Raw genomic sequence first — 20,767 nt, forward strand, 5'->3', positions numbered from 1 at the left:
GTCGGTCAGACTTTTCTTATAGAGAGCAGGGAAGTTACTTTATTGCTTGACATTGGCAGCTCTGTAAACAATACTTTTAATTATGTCAACATGATTTTGAGGATCACAATATTTTTCAAATTTACCTAGGGATGCCGCAATGATTCAAGCAGAAGATTGACTCGCTATATAGAAAGATAAACCATATCGAAGCGCACTCACAACATTTTCACTTATTAGTCTACTTGATAGGTTTACACAATCATGATGTGCACAATTAATCCAGTATGTAGGCTAACCGACCTAACATCCAACATATACATAGAGAAAATAAAATCAATTACTTAAAGCTAAAAGAAAATCATGCTTTAACACGGGGGAAATGAAAATAAACTTACGTAAAATATAAAACCGCAATGAAGGCCACTCGATAACGGTGGGCGCAAAAGGGAAAAACTACTTGCCTACTGACAAAACGATAAGAAACGGCAAGCTGACGAAAAGAAAAAGGGAAAATTCTTGAATGAAATAAACCAAACTTAAAAAAATAACGGGGGGGGGGGGGGTGGGGGATAAACGGCGAAGTACGAAATAAAGAAACGTGCTCGAATGAAGACCCCCATGAAAAACATGAAAATAATGAAAATAACAAAACATAAACGAAAATAGGATCGACTAAAAACTGCCACCCAAGAAATAAATAAATATATGTACTGAAATATCACATGTTACAAGCAGAGAGGAAGACCACTCGAAATCGGTACAATTCAAGGATAAGCCGTAAAGGCTACTTGCCGCCCGCCCGCTACTTATAAGTGACGCCTAATAAAATCCTAAATAAAGGCAAAACGAAAGGCAAATCACTCTCTAAATATTGAAAAAGGGCGGAACCAGTACTTAACTTGGGTGAAGAGGTAGATTGACGATCCGTAACCAAGAATAAAAATAAAAGAGCAAATAGCTATATTCGAACGTACGAACACAATATGGCTATCGAATAGTATGTTGTCACAGACGCCTTCAATGGGGTAGCTAGGTGTGACCTATGGGTCGGCTCCCCGTATTTAGGGTCTTTTGATGAGGAAAAGGCTAATTGGAGGGGTTGCTGTGGTAGTGTTTAACACTCGCCCCAGTTTTATACCGACACCTTTTATATAGGTGAGCGAGTCAGAAGCTTCTGACATGTCCAATTTAGCAGTTCTCTGGTATTATAGCAATATTTTACTAGAAATAGTGCTAAAGCAGACATATTTCACTGGGCGACACGGCTTCCTCGCCCAGAAATAGATTTTTCCTACGTCAAAATCCCTTTTTTGAGTTTACTGTCGAGTTTCCTTTTTAGGGCATCTGTAGTCCTATGCAGTTTTTTGTAAATTTCCCATCGCAGTGAGTCCTTCCAATCAGCCGGGATAGGATGATCGAAAGAGATCCTTGTTTTATCCAATTCCATGAATTTTTCCTGCTCTTCTTGCTTGGCGGCTGCTATGTGGTGTTTTAACATCGTGGCACTAAATTCGTTGAGTGGGTGATGGTCATACCTTCTTAAACAGCGTGGCAGCAAGGATTTAGGGAGCACTTGTTCAGATAGGCACTTCTTTAGGAACTTTAGTCGAAGTCTGGTCGAATGTGCAGCCACAAGAGACGGAGAAAGTAGTGACGACACATCTCAAAAGACGAAACAGGATAGCGAAAATAAACGTGGCCCTCATTATGTATAACTGAATCACGAAAGTTTGGAATGTGATAAATGCATAAATAAAGGTATAAGCCATGAAGGAAAGATAAACAATGGAGTAGCTGCAAGATCTTTCGACTCAACGTCCTTTACTTAGCAGTTATTACTTCACACAAAGTAATATTTTTTTGTGAATGGTAGTGGTCACAAGTGACAACAGCAACAAGTAAGTGTGCTGATTCATTTTTTAATAATTGAACCAGTCATATGGTGCCAGTGTTAATTCTTCTAAAAAAGAGAAATGTAAGATAAGTTTGCTTGTTGTAATAGCCACTCTGGTAATTTTGTTTTCTTTTTGTAGAGTAGGCCTATAGTTAGGGGCACTGCATCCATGTTGAGGTTCGTAGCCCACATTCTTACCATCAACTAACTTGTTCTTGAGTTACGGTAAGATGGTGTGGATGAGATGAAATTTTTTCGGATATGGCATTCGATTGACATTATGACTAACATCCCATTCTGTAGAGGCTCTTTAACACCCACACATTCACAAAGAGATGATGTAGTACAACACAAATAATCACTGAAAATGATAACTACTGCAACACGTTTTCCCGATTGTATTTCCCCTCCCGAAATTGACGATCATACAACTTGGAGCTCCTTACTCCCAAATTAAGTAGGCCTGTAATAGTATGTCAGTTATTTAATAGTCCATTTATTTTTGGCTGCCTCACTCAAATTAATCTGTACGCTATCACCAAGTACCCAGTACCATATATATTAAGGGAAGAAATCTTAAATTACACTAAAAATTACACTGACGGGCAAATTAAGGTGAAAATTGCCCGCAGCTCAGTGTGTCTGTCACTTCCTGCCAGCACACATCACAGCTAGCCTATGCAATGTGTTTCAAGACATTCTATTGATGCTGGCTTTGATGACCATTATTTGTCCAATTTTCTCCCTAGTAATATTTTTTCTTTCATTGTTCATTAGTATATCTTGTAGACAGGCACTAACATCATATTATATCCTCACATCTGTTCAGTGTATTTACCATTGGTAATGTGATTTATAATCCGTCTCCAACACAGTCATAGAAATCAGACAACCAAAAGTGCAAATCTCTCAGCTGTGTGCAAGGCATAGGGCATCAATCGCAGGAGTGGATCTCCTTGCCGAGTGTGTGACCTCGGGTGGCCATATTGTAAGGTCTTGGTCCAGCTCTTAGTATTATACTTTATTACTATTATTATTTTTACTATTATTTAAATCTCTATGTTATTATTATTATTGCTGGTATTATTGTTATTATTATTATTAATGGATCCAATTTAACAGAGAAAAATTACCATACAAAAACAGGTTGGCCTAAGCACTCCAACCATTGTGATCAAGGCCTAAGCATTTGTTCTTGGATGTAAACAGTGTAAAGCATAAATGGTTCCTGTAAATTACAGGACTTTCTTTGCATACAGTCACTAAGCACTAAACAGTAATGTAGTACAATCACTAGACACTAACATTCACAATGCACTTACACTCAGTAAGCACTCGCACTTACATACATTCACTTTACACACACACACACACACACACTTAACATACACTCACACTCAATAACACTAAACACTCACTATACATTAAATGCTCACTAAACTTTTAAAACAATAAACCCATTAAATAATCATTATACCCCAAACACTCAGTAAACATTCACCAAACACTCACCTAATCCGAATCCTAAGCATTAATTAAACATTAAACAATCATTAAGCATTCAGTAAGCACTCACTTTACACTAAACATTCACTAAGCACTCACTATACACTAAACTCTAACCAAACCCTAATGCTCATTAAACCTCTAAACACTCATTAAACACTAAACAGTGAATGAACATCCACTCATTAAACACTTACACACTAAACATTAACATTCACAAGACATTCACTAAACACGCACCGAATACTTATTAAACATTCACTACACACAAACATTTGGAAAACTTTAACTAAACCTCAACACTCACTGAATACATGCACAATAAACATTCACTAAACACTAACATCCACAAAATATTCACTAAACCCTAGACTCACTAAATATTCTCTGAATACTTACACACTAAACATTCATTAAACCCTAAAGACTCACTAAACAGTCACTGAATGCTTACACATTAAACATTCACTAAACGCTACCATGCATGCACTAAATGTTCTCTAAACCCTAAACACTCACTAAACACACACTAAACATTCACTAAACCCTAAACACTCACTGACTACTTACACTAAATTTTCTCTAAACTAACATTCGCAAGACATTCACTAAACATTCAATTAACAATCACAAAAACCCTAAAGACTCACAAAATTTTCACTGAATGCTTACACAATAAACATTTGATAACATTCACAAAACATTCACTAAACTGCTAAAGCAAATTCACAATCTCACTCATTTTTCATTTCTCTTGTTTTATTTACATTTATGCTAGGTGATTATTTTTTTTTATCTAGTTTACTCTTACATTTATTCATAATCTTGAGAATGGAAATGTTCGGAATAATTTTGAGTGTGGAGAGATTGTTTAAAAAATAGAGATCCTGTGTCCTTCCTCAGGCAGGTGTATTATGTTTAACGAGTTTTATGCCAGCTGAAAAAAAATTGACTATAGTAACAACAATATTCATTACTGAAACTGATAATACACAAATCTATTCATGATTTCATTTGTATGGAAGTCAGTTGAAACCAAAAGAAGGAAGACTGCTTTGATAAAACAAATGAGTAGGCTATAGTGCAATCATTATGATCTGTGATCTGACCATACCGTATATATTATGTATGTATAACTATCTATTTAATAGTTGTGTATTACTCTATTAAGCAAATGTTATGAACATAGACATTTTACAGAAATAACTCAAATAACGATAAGAACTTTACATGCTGCTTTACAGTGCCAGTCTTCCAGCCAACGCTACATCAACGTTCATCTCGTATTCAAAGATAAAGCAAGTACTGTAATTGAAGTCAGTTGCTTGTTTGACAAAATAAAATGACCGAATCATTATAGGTCTACAAATGACTGTTATTTATATGAAACAAATAAATCATATTTGTATAAAATAAATACAAAGGATATAGAAAGGAAAAAGTTATTTATTAATAATGTATCATGACAATGTATAATACGGTTCAATAGTAGCTTACTATATATAGTCTATACAGTAATTAATTATCAGGGCTTGCCCTTCCCTCTCCGTACCTGTTAGGGTGTCTCTGTCAGGGGCTAATCACCCACTAAAATGTCTGTCATTACCGTCACAGCCTTATAGGATGTGCAGTGGTATTGTAGTGCAAAATTTTACTTGGTATATCCAATGTTGGATGCAGATCCTATCTCCCCCTCCCCAGTCTTTATGGGGTGTATGTCAGGCGGTAACCAGCCACTAAAATGTCTGTCATTATCACCTAAGTACTCTAGGATGTGCAGTCTATTGTAGGGTAAATTTAATTGGTATCTCCGAAGTTGGATCTAGATCCAATTAACCCTTTCTTTTCCGTGTGTCTGTCAGGGGAGACCCACTCTCCAGTATGTCTGTCATTGGTCATTCTGTAATCAGGAGAGTACATGGATATACTATATATTAGTTTCATCTGGTATCTCATATACTGGATCTAGACCCAACATCTAACAAGCAATTAGTGGTGCTTGTTAAATAAGCCACCCATATATTTTTGGCAGATAGTCAGTTTCACAGCTTACAAGTCTACTTTTAAATACCAGTAGGGGTTACAGTTGGTATCTCGTTCATTGCATCTCAATGGTCCGGGCTACGGGACTAATAAGTGAACTCATGATATTTCCTCAGATGGACTAATAAGACTTTGAGATATCCTAATCCTTGTAACTCTCTCTCTCTCATACTTCCCACCAATTAACCACCATGTCACAAAGTTTCAGTGGCCATTTCCAGCTTGCACTGAGGAAACAATTAACATCAGAGTCTGTGAATCACAGCTATTACTTGAATGACAAGGAATTGTCAAAGGCAATATTTCTACATACATCTGAAATACTTGCACACATCAGTCATTATTTATATTGTGATCCAAACTGAATGTATTCTTATTATCTTGGGTCTGATTTACAGCTCAACTTGTAAATTTACTTGTTAAGAATAATATCTAATGTAATAAATTATTTTTATTTCACTATGTACTGAATGCTTTAAAACTATTTTTTATTTGTAGGTTGCAAAATACAGCAAGAATTCATTATATAGCACCAAATCCTTTCCAGTAGCATTTTGACAGGTTTTCAGTACACTTATTCTTTCTAAAATGACACTTTTTTTCCATTTACAGGTTCTATATCATCAGAAGATCTTACATCGAACATTATCGAAGAAGTTATTTGTTATACGCTCACTACAGCTGATGCATCGCTACCACTAGAACTTACCTTGTATTACTGTTGTGGTTGCTTAATGCGCACATTACTAATGCAAGCAGTGAAGAGAGCCGTCCAAAGTGATTTGGTGTCTTTGTCGTTAGTCCCAGTTTTAGCACTCGAAGATAAATATTCCTATTTGGCAGTAACTGCTCGACGGCATTGATTTGAAATTTGTGTACAGTATATTTACTATTTCTAATTTTGTACTGCTTAGTAAAGAAGGGACATTTAGTTATATTTTATTAAAAAATTTTAGTTAACTGAAATGGTTTTTGCAGTGTTCTTGTCAAAACTTATATTTGCTAAAAAGTCACTCTTCAACCTTGACTTTTTTTTTACACACATTTCCTTATTGTTAAAAGAAGTAATATTGATAGTACAAGTGTAAGCTATACTTGTAATAAGGGGGAAAGAGACTGATTGAAAAGTTATTAACCCAAAGCAAGGACTATGTCATCTTAACTCAGAATTGCATATGGAGAAACATTAAATGAAGTAAAATTAATTTCTGAGTAAAGTGAGAAGTGTAAGTCACAACTACAATGGAGATAAACTATGTAAACAGAAAGAAACACCTTGTTTCTGCTGTGAATCGTGATATTTTATAGACATTTACGTACTGAAGAAAATGTCTGTTGATGGAACAGGGCAAAGTAAATAGAGGAGAAACAGAAAAGTTGAAGACCGGTATGAAAAAAAGGATATGGAAGAGAAAGTATAGAGAAACAGAGAAATGAGATGGAAGAAAGGGGGAAGAGAAAATAAGGGAAATGAAATGGAAAATATACTTCAAGAAAGAGAAGGATGAGAATTTTGGGGGAGAAAAAGGAAAGAAGACTAAGAAGGATAAGAAAGAAAGGATGAGTCAGGGAAGCAGGAAGGAAAAAGGAAATGTCAAATTGTTCCGGTACGTATACAAACCATCGGTCCTTTTACAATAGGAAGGTAACTAGCAGCAGCTGGAATGGTCGTAAGCTTCGAACAAGTGCTTGTCCGACAGTGCACGCACAGCGCGACTGGGAGGTGAAGAATCACTTTTGCTTTCGGCCGTGTATGTGGAGGCCGTGTTCGTCATTGCTCTCTGCCCGCTTCATTGTCATATGCTTTGCTTTTGTTGTGAATTCTTCAACTTGGTTTGTCAGTGTTTGAAAGTGAATTGTAAGTATGTACTGTCGTTTTCATCTTTTATTACATTGATTTTATGGATCATCGGACATGGAGCTATCCCCGCGCCCCCCCATGAACCGTAGAGTGTGCCCGGGGGTGGAGGGCCGCAAGTGTGGGGTCTTCCGCTCTTTTCCGAAGATTGATCCTCATTTGCACTCAGTGTAGAGGGCGTGAATGCTCTCGGCCCGAGCCTTGTAACATTTGTGTAATTGGTCGGAGGTGCAGTGGGTACCATACAAGGGTGGGAAGAAGCGTAGACCTGCCAAGGAGTTGTCGGAAGCTCTCTGCTACTCCCTTAGTTTCGGACACTGCGTCTTCTTTCCTGCCCCCAACTCAGCTCCCGCGGTTGGCACCTTTCCCTTTGGGGGGGGGGGGGGGGGGTTCGAGGTCCTTCTTTTCGCCCAATCCGTCGAGCGTAGAGGAGGGCGCTTGTTACCCGACGTGCAATTGTATTCAGGTCTTCCGTTTGCTCGGGGTGGGGCTCCCCCCCACCGCGCGTGCGAGGGGGAACCCCTCCTAACTTCCGACTGTTGCTTCCTCAGGGCTCCTGCTGCGGGGGACGACCTTGGCCAGGTGTGGGTGTCGCTGGGACTTCAGGGCACGGCGAGCGTCCAGGGGCTGCTCCAGCATCTGGTGGGGGCTGTGCCGGTCACCCATGGAGCGGTGACCACCACTACACAATCTTGACTCCAGGGTATGCCACCCCTCCTCACCTGGTTTACACCCCTCTAGTGATGTCTGTGACGCCAATGGCCGCAGTGCAGGGCCCAATCGCTGCCGTGCCAAGGAGGGGCGTGCCTCCCCCTCCCGGGTTCTTCGTGCTGCCAGCCCCGGTCTTCCGATGCCCAAGAGCTCGCCCCTGGACCTGCCCCGTCTCCTGGAGTACCTGCCCTGTCTGCCCTACCTGCTGCTGCTGCTGTTCCCGCACCTGCCACGTCGTTCCAGCCCGCAGTGTTGCTGCCCCAGATGCTGGTCCTTCCGGACAGGTGCAGCCAGGGCCCTGTTGCTTCGTCAACAGCAGCCCCGGTTCCATCCTGGATGGAGGAATTGATGTCTGTCCTGAGGGAGCTGACGAAGAAGAAGAAGAAGAAGAAGAGGAAGGTGTCGTTGTCGTTTTCTTCGTCGCCTGCTGCTGTCTCTTCCCCTTCGACTCCCAAGGCTTCCAAGCCGAGGAAGAAGAAGGCTGCCTCCTTCCCCCCTAAGAAGGCTCCTTCGGGAACTTCTAAGGGCCCGTCTCACTCCAGTGGGACAGGGGGTCCTTCCGCTGGTCCTCCTGCTCCTTCGAGAGCGGGGCCCTTCTCTCCTTCCGCAAGGAAGAAGAAGACAGGGACCAGAGGAGTACCGGATAACACCGGTACTTCCTCGCCTGGTGTAGGGGCGCTGCCGCTACACCAGGTTCCGGCTCGGCCTCTCGTTCGCGAGAGGTACAGAGTGTACGGGTGACCGTGCAGCCAAGGCCCAGACGCCCGAGTTTGCTCGGCGCAGGACCAAGGCACGCACGGAGCGCTGTTTTTGGTCCAACCGCTCGCCCCAGGGGAGCAGCACGGCCAGGCCTGCAGCTCGATCGCCACCGCGGTTTGGCGATCGCCTGCAGCCCCCCAAGCACACTGGTTCTGCTGGTGAGTGAGGGGGGAGCGTCAGGTCTTCCTCTCCTGTTCCTTCAATTTCCTCGGGTTACACCGGGAAGGGCGAGATAACAAGGAGTGATCGTGAGGGGCGCGCCCCCCACAATCCCGCCACGATGCCCTACGTGCCAGGCACGGACCTTGGATCGACCAGGTCATATGCACAAGTGGCAGGAGGAGACCGGGAGGGGTCTGCCGCTGTTCCTCGTCCTGAAGGAGGAGGGTCTCGGGAATCGCTCTTGCTGGAGGGGCTTGACGGTCCTATTCCTCAAGATGCGGTCACTCCTGAGATCCAGAGGAATTTTGCTGAGGTCATTGCGCTGATTCGTCAGCACAAGGACCTCGGGGAAGGATCGCCGTCGGGACCATCGCCGCTGCTTTCGGTCTAGCCGCTCTCCCCAGGAGAGCCGCACGACCAGGCCTGCAGCTCGATTGCCAGTGATCTCCTGAAGGCAGGAAAACCACTGGTCCAGACCAGCAACTCGACCATCACCGTGGTTGATGATCGCCACAGTCCTCCCAGCCTACCGGTTCTGCTGGTAGGCAGGGGAGGAGCTCTCATAACAGCTCCCCTGACATAAAGACCAACGCTACGTTTCTTGGTCCAGCTTTTCTCCACAAGAAGTCGCTGGTCCAGACCTGCAGCTCGATCGCCAAACGGTGGCGATCGCCTGCAGTCTTCCCATACTAGCATGCTAGTAGGCAGGGTAGGAGCATCAGGTCTCCCTCACCTGTCCCTTCAACCTCCTTAAGCTACACCGAGAGGAACGAGGCAAACAGGAGTGACCGTGAGGGTGGGGGCCTGGCAAGGACGAATGACGCTTCCCAGACTCTGGGAGGGACCATCACCGCTGTTCATGTGACGGTCTGTCTGGACCACGCATTCAAGAGAACAGGGCGCACTCCCCCTTCGGTCCTCTTGAGAGGTTTCGGCCTCGACGAGGACTGGGACGCGTCGGAGGACGGTATCGGCTCTCTTCTGTCAGGTGCTTGCTCAGCCCCACCCAGACGATGTTCACGGTGGCGGCAGACGCTTAACCTACAGTATAACCCTCCTCGGGAAAAAGTTTTCTCCTGACGATAACGTTTTCCCAGACTCTGAGATGGCCATCGCCGCAAGGTGATGGCTGCTCGTACTCGCTTCTCCAACTGCTAGTTCCGCTGGGAAGGCGAGCGAGTATCCAATTCCTCCCCCATTCCCTCTCTCCCTACGGTTACGAGGGAAAGGGGAGTGATCCTGCAGAGCTTTCTCTGTAGAATTCCACGTTGGGGACTACGTTCTTGGGGGGGACCTTCGGGTCCTACCGGACGTAAGTCCCCGTCGTTGAGGAAGGATCCTGCCCCATCCTCGATTTCTACGGGAATCGGGACGACCACCAACCGATGATCGTCTGACGAATTTGGTTGGGGTTTTGCTGAGCGCTTAGAATTCTTCGGAATTTCTAGCACTCTCAGAGTGTTCTGGTTTTTTACGATCTGCAAACACTTGGGCGAAACCATGGTCCAGAGTGGGCTAAATGAGAATCCCAGATAATTGTTACTACGATAATCGGGAATCTCACCGAATGCTCGAATTCCTGGAATTTCTAGTGTTTGGAAGAAGCACTGCTGCTGAAGGAAGATTATCTCACAGTAGGCGGCCAACCCTGGGATAGAGAAGAACGGATGGGAACATCCAGTTTGGCTTGAACTATCGTCTTCGGTATTCTGTTATCACCATTGAAGCTTTCCTTTGGGGAAGACTTCTTCACTCTTCATTAGAGAATGAAGGGTGTCGGCTTCCAATCCTTATTCTCACTCCTCGAATGGAAAAGAATTTAGGATGGAGGTCTTTGTACAGGAACCTACAAATATACTACGTATATTGCCCTTGTGACATCATTCTGTTAATCAGTTGAATTGTCCGGGGTGTAGGCACATACCGTAGACCGAGACGAATAGTATCTTAATTGAACTGCCACTCGGGACGGCCTGCAACCTCCCAGGAGTTACCGGTTTCGATTTTGAGATACTTATGGTATTGTTACAACAACACCACCTCAGCTTTTGTATTCACCGAAATACATTTCGTTTAAATACAATTGCTCGAGCATATTTTTTTACATTCGATGGTTCTAGCCGAACGCATTCCTTCTTGGAATGGATTACCTGGCAACTCAGGATGATGAGTGAGCGAGAGCTAACGGTGTATTGGGGGCTGCCTGCCGCAGCCCAGTACCAGCTGCCGAGATGCACGGTCGGTTTATGTCTCTCTCCTCTACAATGATTGACTACCGAACCGTATCTCTGCCCGACAATCACAGATTTAGGTCTCTGATTGACTGGGATTCTCGCATACATGAATGACCATCTCTACTGCATCGCCTTGGACATTGCGAGAATTTTCAGACAGAGATATCTCTATAGACTCTATCATCTTTCTGTTTACCGCACGGTAACAGAAGTCTGTAGCCTAGTCTCCCGCTGCATCGCACCCCTGCGATAATGCGGAATGATTTCTTCAGACATCTGAGTTTGTCTTCTAAAATATCTTGTATTCGTAGGTGTGCAATTGTTCATTGTTCACCCCGAATTACAGATGTATAACGGAAGACATTGCCTGTCCCCCGCCCTGCCAGCTCTACTTTCAAGTATATTGTCCTCCCTGGATAACCTGAAAGAAGATGATCAGCCCATGAGAAGCAGTTCTTCAGGCAGTACATCCCTGTGTTTTCATTACTGAAAAGCGCCCTGCTTTCATTGCAACTACGACTTCTCACTGAACAGCAATGAAATAGCGGTTTAGCGTTTTCAGTCCTTTGTAAGCACAGGTTTAGAATCTTGAGAATTACTTCTCTCGATTCGGCTGTGAAGACGTAGGTTGCATTCACCTTCCACCTTCGTCTTCAACGGCATAGTGTTGTTTCTCCTTAGCTGAGATTCAACTACTATGAGAATTTTGTCTTGCCATCAGGGACCTAGGTCTCTAGAAGGCAATTGACTTTCGCCTGTTGGGCACATACGTTGAGAGAATCATCACCTTGCCGTCCGGCATCGGTAGCAAACAAATAGACGATTTGTATGGTCTCTCGGCATACCCCTTAAAGGTGAAGGTCACATGACTTGCTCGGATGCTTGGACAGCTTGCCTCACACAACCGAACGCAGTCAGTCGGCAGCTGTCAAAGCGCCCAAGTCAGTTACAAGCTACGCTGTGGACTTAGTTCGGTTGTTCCAGATCAATCATTACTTTGTCCTGCTAGCTTGTCCCAGTACCCATACCATCGACACCCACCATGGAGTGTCGGTGTCCTATCCACTACAGAGACGGAGAGACTTCGCCGCAGGGGGATACGAGACCGCGAGAGACTTCGCTGCAATGGGATACGAGAATGCGAGACACTTCGCTGCAGACGGATAGACCAGTATGGGTACTGGACATCATCGAAGATTATGTCGAGAAGAGGGATAGGTCATAGCGACTATTCCCTTCGTTTCCTCTGAGGGAACGGCATGGCTTTTCCTGCGAAGTCAAGCATCCAGGGGATGGGGATCTGTGACGCTCTTATTTCGTACCGAAATTCGTAGCGAAGACTCAGAATCCTTCGGTCCCTGCCCATCAGTTCAAGTCCTTCGCAATCCCCTCCCTAATGGACTTCACCGCCTTCGATGCGAAAGAGATGCTGCTTTGTCCTGTGAGGGCGCGACGGCGCTATATGAAGAGAACTCGACACCTCAGGTCTGAGTGTTGACGCCTCTTCGTTAGCACCGGGATGACCAAGAAAGAAGTATACAGGAACACTCTTTCTTTCTGGCTGCGTGAGGTGATCAGGAGGCGTACGAAGCTGATGGTAGCGACGACATCCGTACCCTTCGTCCGAGAGCCCATGAAGTCAGAGATATTGGTCCTTCCTTCGTGTTCCGCAAGAACTTCTCCGTGGCGCAGGTACTGAAGGCAGGTGTCTGGTCCAACCAGACCACAGGATATAGCCCACAGGTCCTTGGACACTTGTTCCTTAGGACCCGTGGTGGCTGCTCAACACGTTGTGTAGCTTACCCGGAACAGCATCGCATCCTTGTGTGACTGCATGAAGGGATAGGTGAATGAGAAAGTGAATGGCCTTCTCTTCCCCATCTTTTTCTCTCCCTCTACCTGTGGGCAGAGGGACGCGGTCGTCACTACGCTGGATCAGGAGGCGATGCAGGTAAGCTACTCGACCGAGCCCCATCCTATCCCTTTCAGTAGGGATAGGAGCGATTATCCACCACTTCCCCCAACAAGGGGTGGGGGGGGGGGGGGGGGGGGGGAAGTGGATGCCAACAAGAGACAACCCATGACTTCATATTGCCTCTTGCAATAGGAAAAAGTTCTTGCTTGCTAGTTTTAAGAGGTACGCTTGCCTCCCTCTTATTACTTGGGTCCAGAGGTCTGACCTTTGATCCTGCGGTACATACCCCGATCAATTGGGCAGAGGCTAGGATCCCTCCCTCTGCTCTTACGACCAGGGAGGGAATCCAAGGTTGGGCGAACACCAGTCTGTTCTTAAGACTCAGATTCCTCCCACCAAGAAGTGAGTCTTCCTATTGTAAAAGGATCGATGGTTTGTATACATACCAGAACAAATGGCAATTTGTCGAAAATTGCATTTTTCCTAACTATACAAACCTGAGGTCCTTTATGTATAGTCCCACCTCATGCCACCCCTCACTCTACGTTTTTCCTGGGCCTAAAGCAAAAGTGATTCTTCACCTCCCAGTCGCGCTGCGCGCGCACTGTCGGACAAGCAGTTAACTACCGAACTCCCTTGTTCGAAGCTTACGACCGTTCCAGCTGCCGCTAGTTACCTTCCTATTGTAAAAGGACCTTAGGTTTGTATAGTTAGGAAAAATGCAATTTTCGACAAATTGCCATATTGTGGAAAAATTAAATGAGGGAAGATGGAGAGTGAGGATGATCAAAGGAAGAGGAATGAACGATAGTCAGATGAGAATGACTAAGAGAAAGGAAAGGTATAATGAAAAAGTAATAGAATAAGGATAGGAGAAGAAAGGCACAGAAGAGTAAATTGGGAGTGTGACAAAGAACACCCATAAGGGAAAAAAATTGAAGAGAAAAAATTTAAGAATTAACCACAGGAAAGAAGTAGGATGGAATAAAATGGTGGGGGGGTGTTTAAAAAAAATAAAAAAAGGACTGGAGAATGAAAACAATTGAGATAAGTGGAAGGGAAAATTAGCTTTGCAAGAGAGGACATGAAAGGAAGAGAGGGAAGACACCTAGAGACATAAGCAGAAGGCCACATCTCCAAAACCCTGAAAATGCCTTTGCAATGCTCTACTACATCTGCAGACAGCTAGGACGTTCTGTCTGACCCCACCCTCTTCCTTTTTGAAGTGTTGAAGGCAATTCTCTTGTAAGGTAAGAATGTGCTCTTCTGTTATTCAAAACATGTAGAAGAGAAAAGGAATAGATTTAAAGGAAGAAGCCATGGCCTCGCAAATCCTAAATTGCCATAGACCTTGCCTTGACCAAGTTTGCGAAAGCAGGTGTAATTGAATTAAATACTGTGACCTATGAGGTCATTCAGTGCTGAAACGGAAATTGACAGTAGGAGGGTTGAAAGATGTAACAGGAGGAAAACTTCACAGTTGCACTATGAATCAATTAGGAGGGGGTGGGAACGAAACAGGTTACAGCTAAGGGTTGAAGGCATGGTGCACAGAACCTTTAAGTAAATGCCTACGTGCCCACGATGGCACACAACCCCCCCCCCCCCCCCCCCCCCCCCCCCCCCCCCCCCCCCCCCCCCCCCATGGGACGAAGGCAGGTCTAGGTAGTTTGCAGAGGGACCAAAAGGCATGAATCAGATAATTTGAAATCCTGGGTATTAAAGAAAAAGGACTGCACATCTTCTCCAGAGTTGGAACCGATAGCCTACAAATCAGATGCTACCATAAGCCAGGTGAGATGCAGCTTGTGGATAAAAGGAAAAGATAAAGAATGATACAAACCATGCATGTGTAACGAGAAGCCTGCATTGGCATCAGGCCCAGCCCAACTTGGTGTTGAATAGATGGCAGAAAAACATAGGTCTAGAAGTATAAGAAGAGGACAAATACTTATTAGTTGCAAAACAATATAGCCAAACTAGTGGAGGTTGGAGGAAGGATCTGGTGCTGCTGGAAGGTAAGTGCAGTCAGTGCCTGAGAAAACAGTAGCAGAAAAGTCATGGTTAGCTTTCTCTTCAACTAAAGCCTAATCTTAAATTGTTCATATGCGGAACAAACCTCCGGTCTTAACAATAGGGTAATCTTCTAGCGCCATCTGGAAACTGGTAAAAAAAAACAATCAAAGATTGTAAAGCAAGAAATATGTGTCATCTGGCATCTCGTGAGTATACGAGGTGGATGCTGGTCACTGACTGGGCTTGGAACCTTGTGATGCACGTCTCTCTTTAACCACCTTGGACGATTTTAGACAGCCTTTCATGATTCCCATGTTGACCTTCCTTTGGGACAGATGCAAATTGCAGTAGATGCACTTCATGCCTTTTCCTCTGCTTTGTCATTGGCTGTTATGTGTAATGCTGGGCCATCTCCCAAGGGGATATTGCTCCTTCAAGGAGAGAGAGACCAACAAAATTTTGTTCTTTAGTATTTTACATTTGCTATATTGAAGATATCTTGAAAACATTTGTATTATGACATCAATGTTTTATGTATCTTTGATTTGATCTAGTTACACATTTTCTGGAAACGTGGTAATGTTCTAGTCTTTTTGCTCTCACAGGATAGAATATTCTTTCCTGAGGGAGAGAGCATGTTATTTTTTCCTTTGCAGGCTCTTCAGTTTTCAGCCCTGCTTCTCTCCTGTAAGTCAGGCAGTGGTGGCATTCCACCCAGAACTTGGGAGCCCCTCTGCTTCGCTTCCCTCTGACAGAGATGCCACTTCACTAATTTTGGTAAGCTCGTTGGTGCTGTGGAGAGTGAGTCTGGAACCCAGTCAGTGCTGTCGGCGGCGTGTTCCTTGCTGTCTTCAGAGCTGCTCCTCGCTCGCTGACAATACTGCATTGTCATGGGGGATACCAACCTTACAGACAGCTTTTCTGATGTGTGGATATCATCTCCCTATGGGGTTCATATGAAATAAAATTGTAGTACGGTTTTATTTTGTTTTTCCGCACTACACACAATGTTTTCTCTCTCTCTGTAAGAGTGATCTGCTGTGTGATGTCATGAATGGGCCTTTGACATCATGGCTTCTTTTGACTGCATAGTTTGACGACATTGAGTTCAAGTGAGGGGGCGATGATCTCTCTTCCACTTCCTGCGGCGATGGATTTTCTTGGTAAATTCTTCAGTATTCTTCGGGTGTACATGTCCTGGGGAGGCCCTCTGGTTGCTGTAGGAGACGAAAGAAGATTCTTCACTGTCACTGAGACCTTTGACTTGGGTTACCAGTCTGCATGCCGTGACGTCACTCGCAGCACTTCTCCACCTGTGACACCTCCCACCACCTGTTGCTGCGATGTCACTCCTAGCCTCGTCCATGACGTCATCGCAGTCATTTGTCAACCCATCAGAGGTGTTCTATCAAAAGCTGGTAGATTGGCTAGACTGTGTTTAGTAGGAGGTGTCCCAGGGATTCAAGCAGATATATTGTAGGATAAGGCCTCCATTACCTTTTCCTCTCCCTCCCACCTCCTAAGAGTGAGAGAGGTGTTTCATCATCCTCCCAGCACGGACCTGACTCCCCCTTTCAAGTACGTGGACTTGTTCCAGTCTGTGTTGATCTTCCCTCACATCAGAGTTCTCAGGCTGGTTCTTCATCGTCTTGGCTTGTTCGAGTTCGTCACATGATGGGATGGCTCCGATTTGGCGGTGAAGGTGATCACAGCCGCATATATGTTTTGTCACACATCTGTGTACATGATGGAGTTCCTACTATTGCCATTTGTCTTCTGGAGTCAGGGTTTGGGAGACTTCTAGGCATAGAGTGATCTTCTCCCTGACACTCTCACTTGGATGGTTCTACATATCAAGGCTGTGTTCGTGATTTGTCGAACGTCCATGTACGTGATGAAGATCTTATTCTCGCCATTCATCTTCCAGAGTCAGGTTGACAGGTTGAGAGACTTCTAGCAAGTGTTTGTCTCCCTGATATTCTCACTTGGATCGTTCTACACAGCATGACCGTGTATGTGATCAAGGTCCTACTTTCTTCATAATTCTTCCAGAATGAAGAGTCGAGAGACTACAGGTAATCCCTGGTTATCGGTGCCATAAGGGTGGTGCTTATGGCACCAATTAACCATAAATCACCGAGTTTTGGTTAATGGGGGTTTTTGCTTATTGGCACACCCCCGGGAGCAGAACCCCCACCAATAACCAGGGACTGCCTGTGATAGGCAAGGATGGTTTTCTTCTTGATGTTTACTTGTAGATTGTTCTACATCACTTGACTATTTACTTGTGTCATCACTCATCCCTCATCCCTGTACGTGGTTCATCGCACAACAATGTACTTGACCCATTCATCACATATACAGGTGTGAGATTCATCCCACATCCGCATACATGGTTCATCCCATGTTCATGTATGTAGTTCATTGCAAGCACACATACGTGGTTCATTGCACGACCATGTACTTGACCCATTACATGTCCATGTATGTGATTCATCACACCTCCGGATATGTGATTCATCCCACGTCCGTAGACATGGTTCATCTCACGTTCATGTATGTGGTTCATAGCACGTCCACATTCGTGGTTCTTGGCACGGCTGCATTCCAGTTTTTTTCCTTTTCAAGGTGAATTCAGGATATTACATATTCCATTTTTCGAGAGCATAGTTCTGGTGGAAGAGATGATGACCTACCCAATGGTAATTTGGAACATATGTGCAATGCCAGTCAATGGATTCATTCAATCAAGCCATCCGGTCTGCATTGGGATTAAGACGTACGCTCTGGTTTGGTACTTGAGGCTAGACCAAGAAGGCTTCTAGGCAAAGGAAGGTAAGGAACTGTTGGCCTTTCTGATTCAGATTAGCTCAAGTAGTTGAGTTCTTAGCCTGGCCTAGCTTAGTTAGTCAAACATGCCTTAACCATTTTAGCCTAGCCTTAGTGGTTGGGTTCTTAGCCCAGCAAATGGTTGAGTTCTTAGCCTAACCTAACTATACGCGGTTTTTTTCCATCTCCATCCGCCTGTGGTATTTGCGTATGGTAACACTGCATCCCGGGCTTTAGATAGTTACATTCAGCTTACATTCAACAATAATAACAATATCGTATTTCGAATATTAACGGTGTAATTCGCATACAGTAAATTATTAAAACACTTTTCAGTTGCAAATGTACACCCAGATATCCTTTTATTTACCTAAAACTTACACATAGTGCAACTATTTAAAGCCCAGGACGCAGTGTTACCATACAAAAACACCACAGGCGGATGGACAGATGGAAAAAAACCGAGTATAGTTCAAAGCTATCTTAACCTAGCGTAAGTGATTTAGTTCTTAGCCTAGCAAATGGTTGAGTGCTTAGCCTAGCCTACGCTAGCTAGTTGAACCTGCTTTATTACCTATCTTAGCCTAGCCTAAGTCATTGACTTCTTAGTCTAGCCTAACTAGTACGAATCTGCCTTATCGTCTTATCCTAGCCTAGGCGGGTGGGTCCTAGGCCTAGCCTAGATTGCGCAAACATATCTCTCCATCTTAACCTAGCCAGACTGTTGGAGTTCGTAGCCTAGCCCAGCTGGTTTGAGCTTATGTACTTTTTGGGCATACTCTTCAAATTATCAGATGTTTCTCTTAATTCTTGATTCTGCAAGAAGCTTTTCCCATTCTTCACGATTTTGGGATGGGGTTAGGTTTGATTCCTAGCTTAACCTACCTTTTCGTGTTAGAAATCAGATCAGTAATGTAACTCATATCCTGGTGTTCTTATTACTGAAGTAGTTAAGATACATCTTAGCTCTGTGATATGTTGCTCAGGAACACCACCAGTTTGGTTCCTTAGTCCAAGGGGGTGTGTCCTATCATCATAGGATGACTCCGCTGATGAGTAGTATACTGATTGTATGTCATAAGGGATCACCTTATAGGACGTTTCTTCTGTTAAAGATGCATGCTTCTTGGGGAGCTCAATGACTATTCCCTGGTCTACAGTACAATTACTCTGACAATGGTTTACAGTAGGATATTTACGACATATCTGTGCCGAGTATTTTGTCATAGGACATCACCTTCTGGTATTATGGAGGAGTGATGTGGTTACATTTGACAACGTTCTCAAGGGTCGCTTGTAAGAGAGAGAGAGAGGTGAGAATGGCTGTTTGTTTTGGCTGTTGTCTCATTAGGTTGTTTTGTGTTTGTTGGAGGCAATAGGAAGGGTTTGGATGTTTGTTGTATTTGCTATATCGTCTTTTATGTTTATTTGTTGTTGTTTAGATAGTATAGGGAAGGGTTGTGTCTGTGGTTTTCCGTTTTGAGAGAGAGCATGAATGGTGTATGGGTAGTTAATGAGTGAATTACTTGTTGGCGGGTGGTTGGGTTCGTCGGCTCACTCTGTTGCGGAGCCTTGAGTCACTGTCAGTGAAGGCAGTCAGAGTCAGAAGTTCAGAACTCAGAACCAGTCAGTCAGTGAAGGCAGTCAGAGTGAGAAGCAGTCAGTCAGGGAGGGTACTCAGTAACTCAGTTCTGTGGTGCTTATTTGGTGTTTTTTTGTTTGTGAGTTGGTGTGTAGTTTTGGTGCTTTTTTTTTTTATTGTGAATTTGTGTGTAGTGGTCTTGGTGCTTGTTCGGTGTTTTTGTGTGTGTGTTGGACGAGTGGTTTGTTGGTGACTTGTTGCATTTTTGGCTGTTCCTGGAGTTTTTCTCAACGGCCATACCACGTTGAAAGCACGGCTTATTGCTCTGATTGAATGCAAGTTTTTCTGGTCAGTAAATGTGTTTGCGAATTGTGTTTTTTGCCTTGCTGAACCAAATGTCCTGTTGATAATTAATGTAACATATAGGGGAAAGTGTGGCTGGGGGAAATTTGTGGGGAGGTCTTGCTTGCTATTTTTTTTAGCTTGTGATCCTGCCAGACATTTTTGCTGCCCGAACAGGGACTGCTGGTGTGGCTGTAACAGGACGACTGGGACAGCGAGATTGGTATGACTGCTCAAGAGGTATGAAAGGGTTGGATGAGATTAGGAGACTTAGGGAGGATTGGTTGGCAAGGGAAGCTAAAAAGGAAGTGGAAGTGGAGAATGAGAAGTTGAGGATGAGTGCAGTGTTGCCAAAGCGCGGAGAAACGACCAAAAGTGCGGAGAAGATTCGAGGGGGAGTCATTGAATGCAGAGCTGGGGTCTGCACTCCTCACGTATGCGGCGCTGTAGGTCCGCATATATATATTTATGCTTTTAAAACTTTTTTCCATCAATAAAAAATGATTAAAATTACATAGTATTTTTTAAAATACTAATATTATTGAAAAATTAACCATTTTCACTAGTCTCGATTTTGAACAGCAGATGATGTCGTATTTTATATATATATATATATATTATATATAATATATTATATTATATATATATATATATATATATATAAAAATTAAATGTTAAATGTATAAAATAATTTTAAAAAATATTATATTTTAAAAAATATATATTTATTAGATTATATTTATATATGATATATATATATATAATATATAATTATATATAATAATATTTATAATTTATATTAAAAATAAAAATTTTTTTATTTTTTTTTTTTCTATTAATATAAAATAATTTTTTTAAAATAATTAAGGGTATTTTTGACGTAGGAAAAATTTCTATTTCTGGGTGATTGGCTCGTGTGTCGCCCTATGAAATA

General features: G+C 43.5%; 1 protein-coding gene and 1 long non-coding RNA gene across 3 annotated transcripts in view; one reads left to right on the plus strand and one right to left on the minus strand.

Annotated features, from left to right (window-relative positions):
* LOC135220777 (uncharacterized) overlaps positions 1-6,446 on the plus strand; it is a 260,488-nt gene extending 254,042 nt beyond the window's left edge. For both annotated transcript variants that reach the window (XM_064258250.1, XM_064258249.1), the window contains exon 9: positions 6,038-6,446. In XM_064258250.1, coding sequence (XP_064114320.1) covers positions 6,038-6,288 — 251 coding nt within the window. In that variant the 3' untranslated portion in view covers positions 6,289-6,446. The remainder of the gene's footprint in view (positions 1-6,037) is intronic.
* Positions 1-20,767, minus strand: part of LOC135220778 (uncharacterized) — a 68,232-nt gene that overhangs the window by 36,393 nt on the left and 11,072 nt on the right. The window lies entirely within an intron of this gene.

This window comes from Macrobrachium nipponense, chromosome 2 (assembly GCF_015104395.2).
Source record: "Macrobrachium nipponense isolate FS-2020 chromosome 2, ASM1510439v2, whole genome shotgun sequence".
Lineage (NCBI taxonomy): Eukaryota > Metazoa > Arthropoda > Malacostraca > Decapoda > Palaemonidae > Macrobrachium > Macrobrachium nipponense.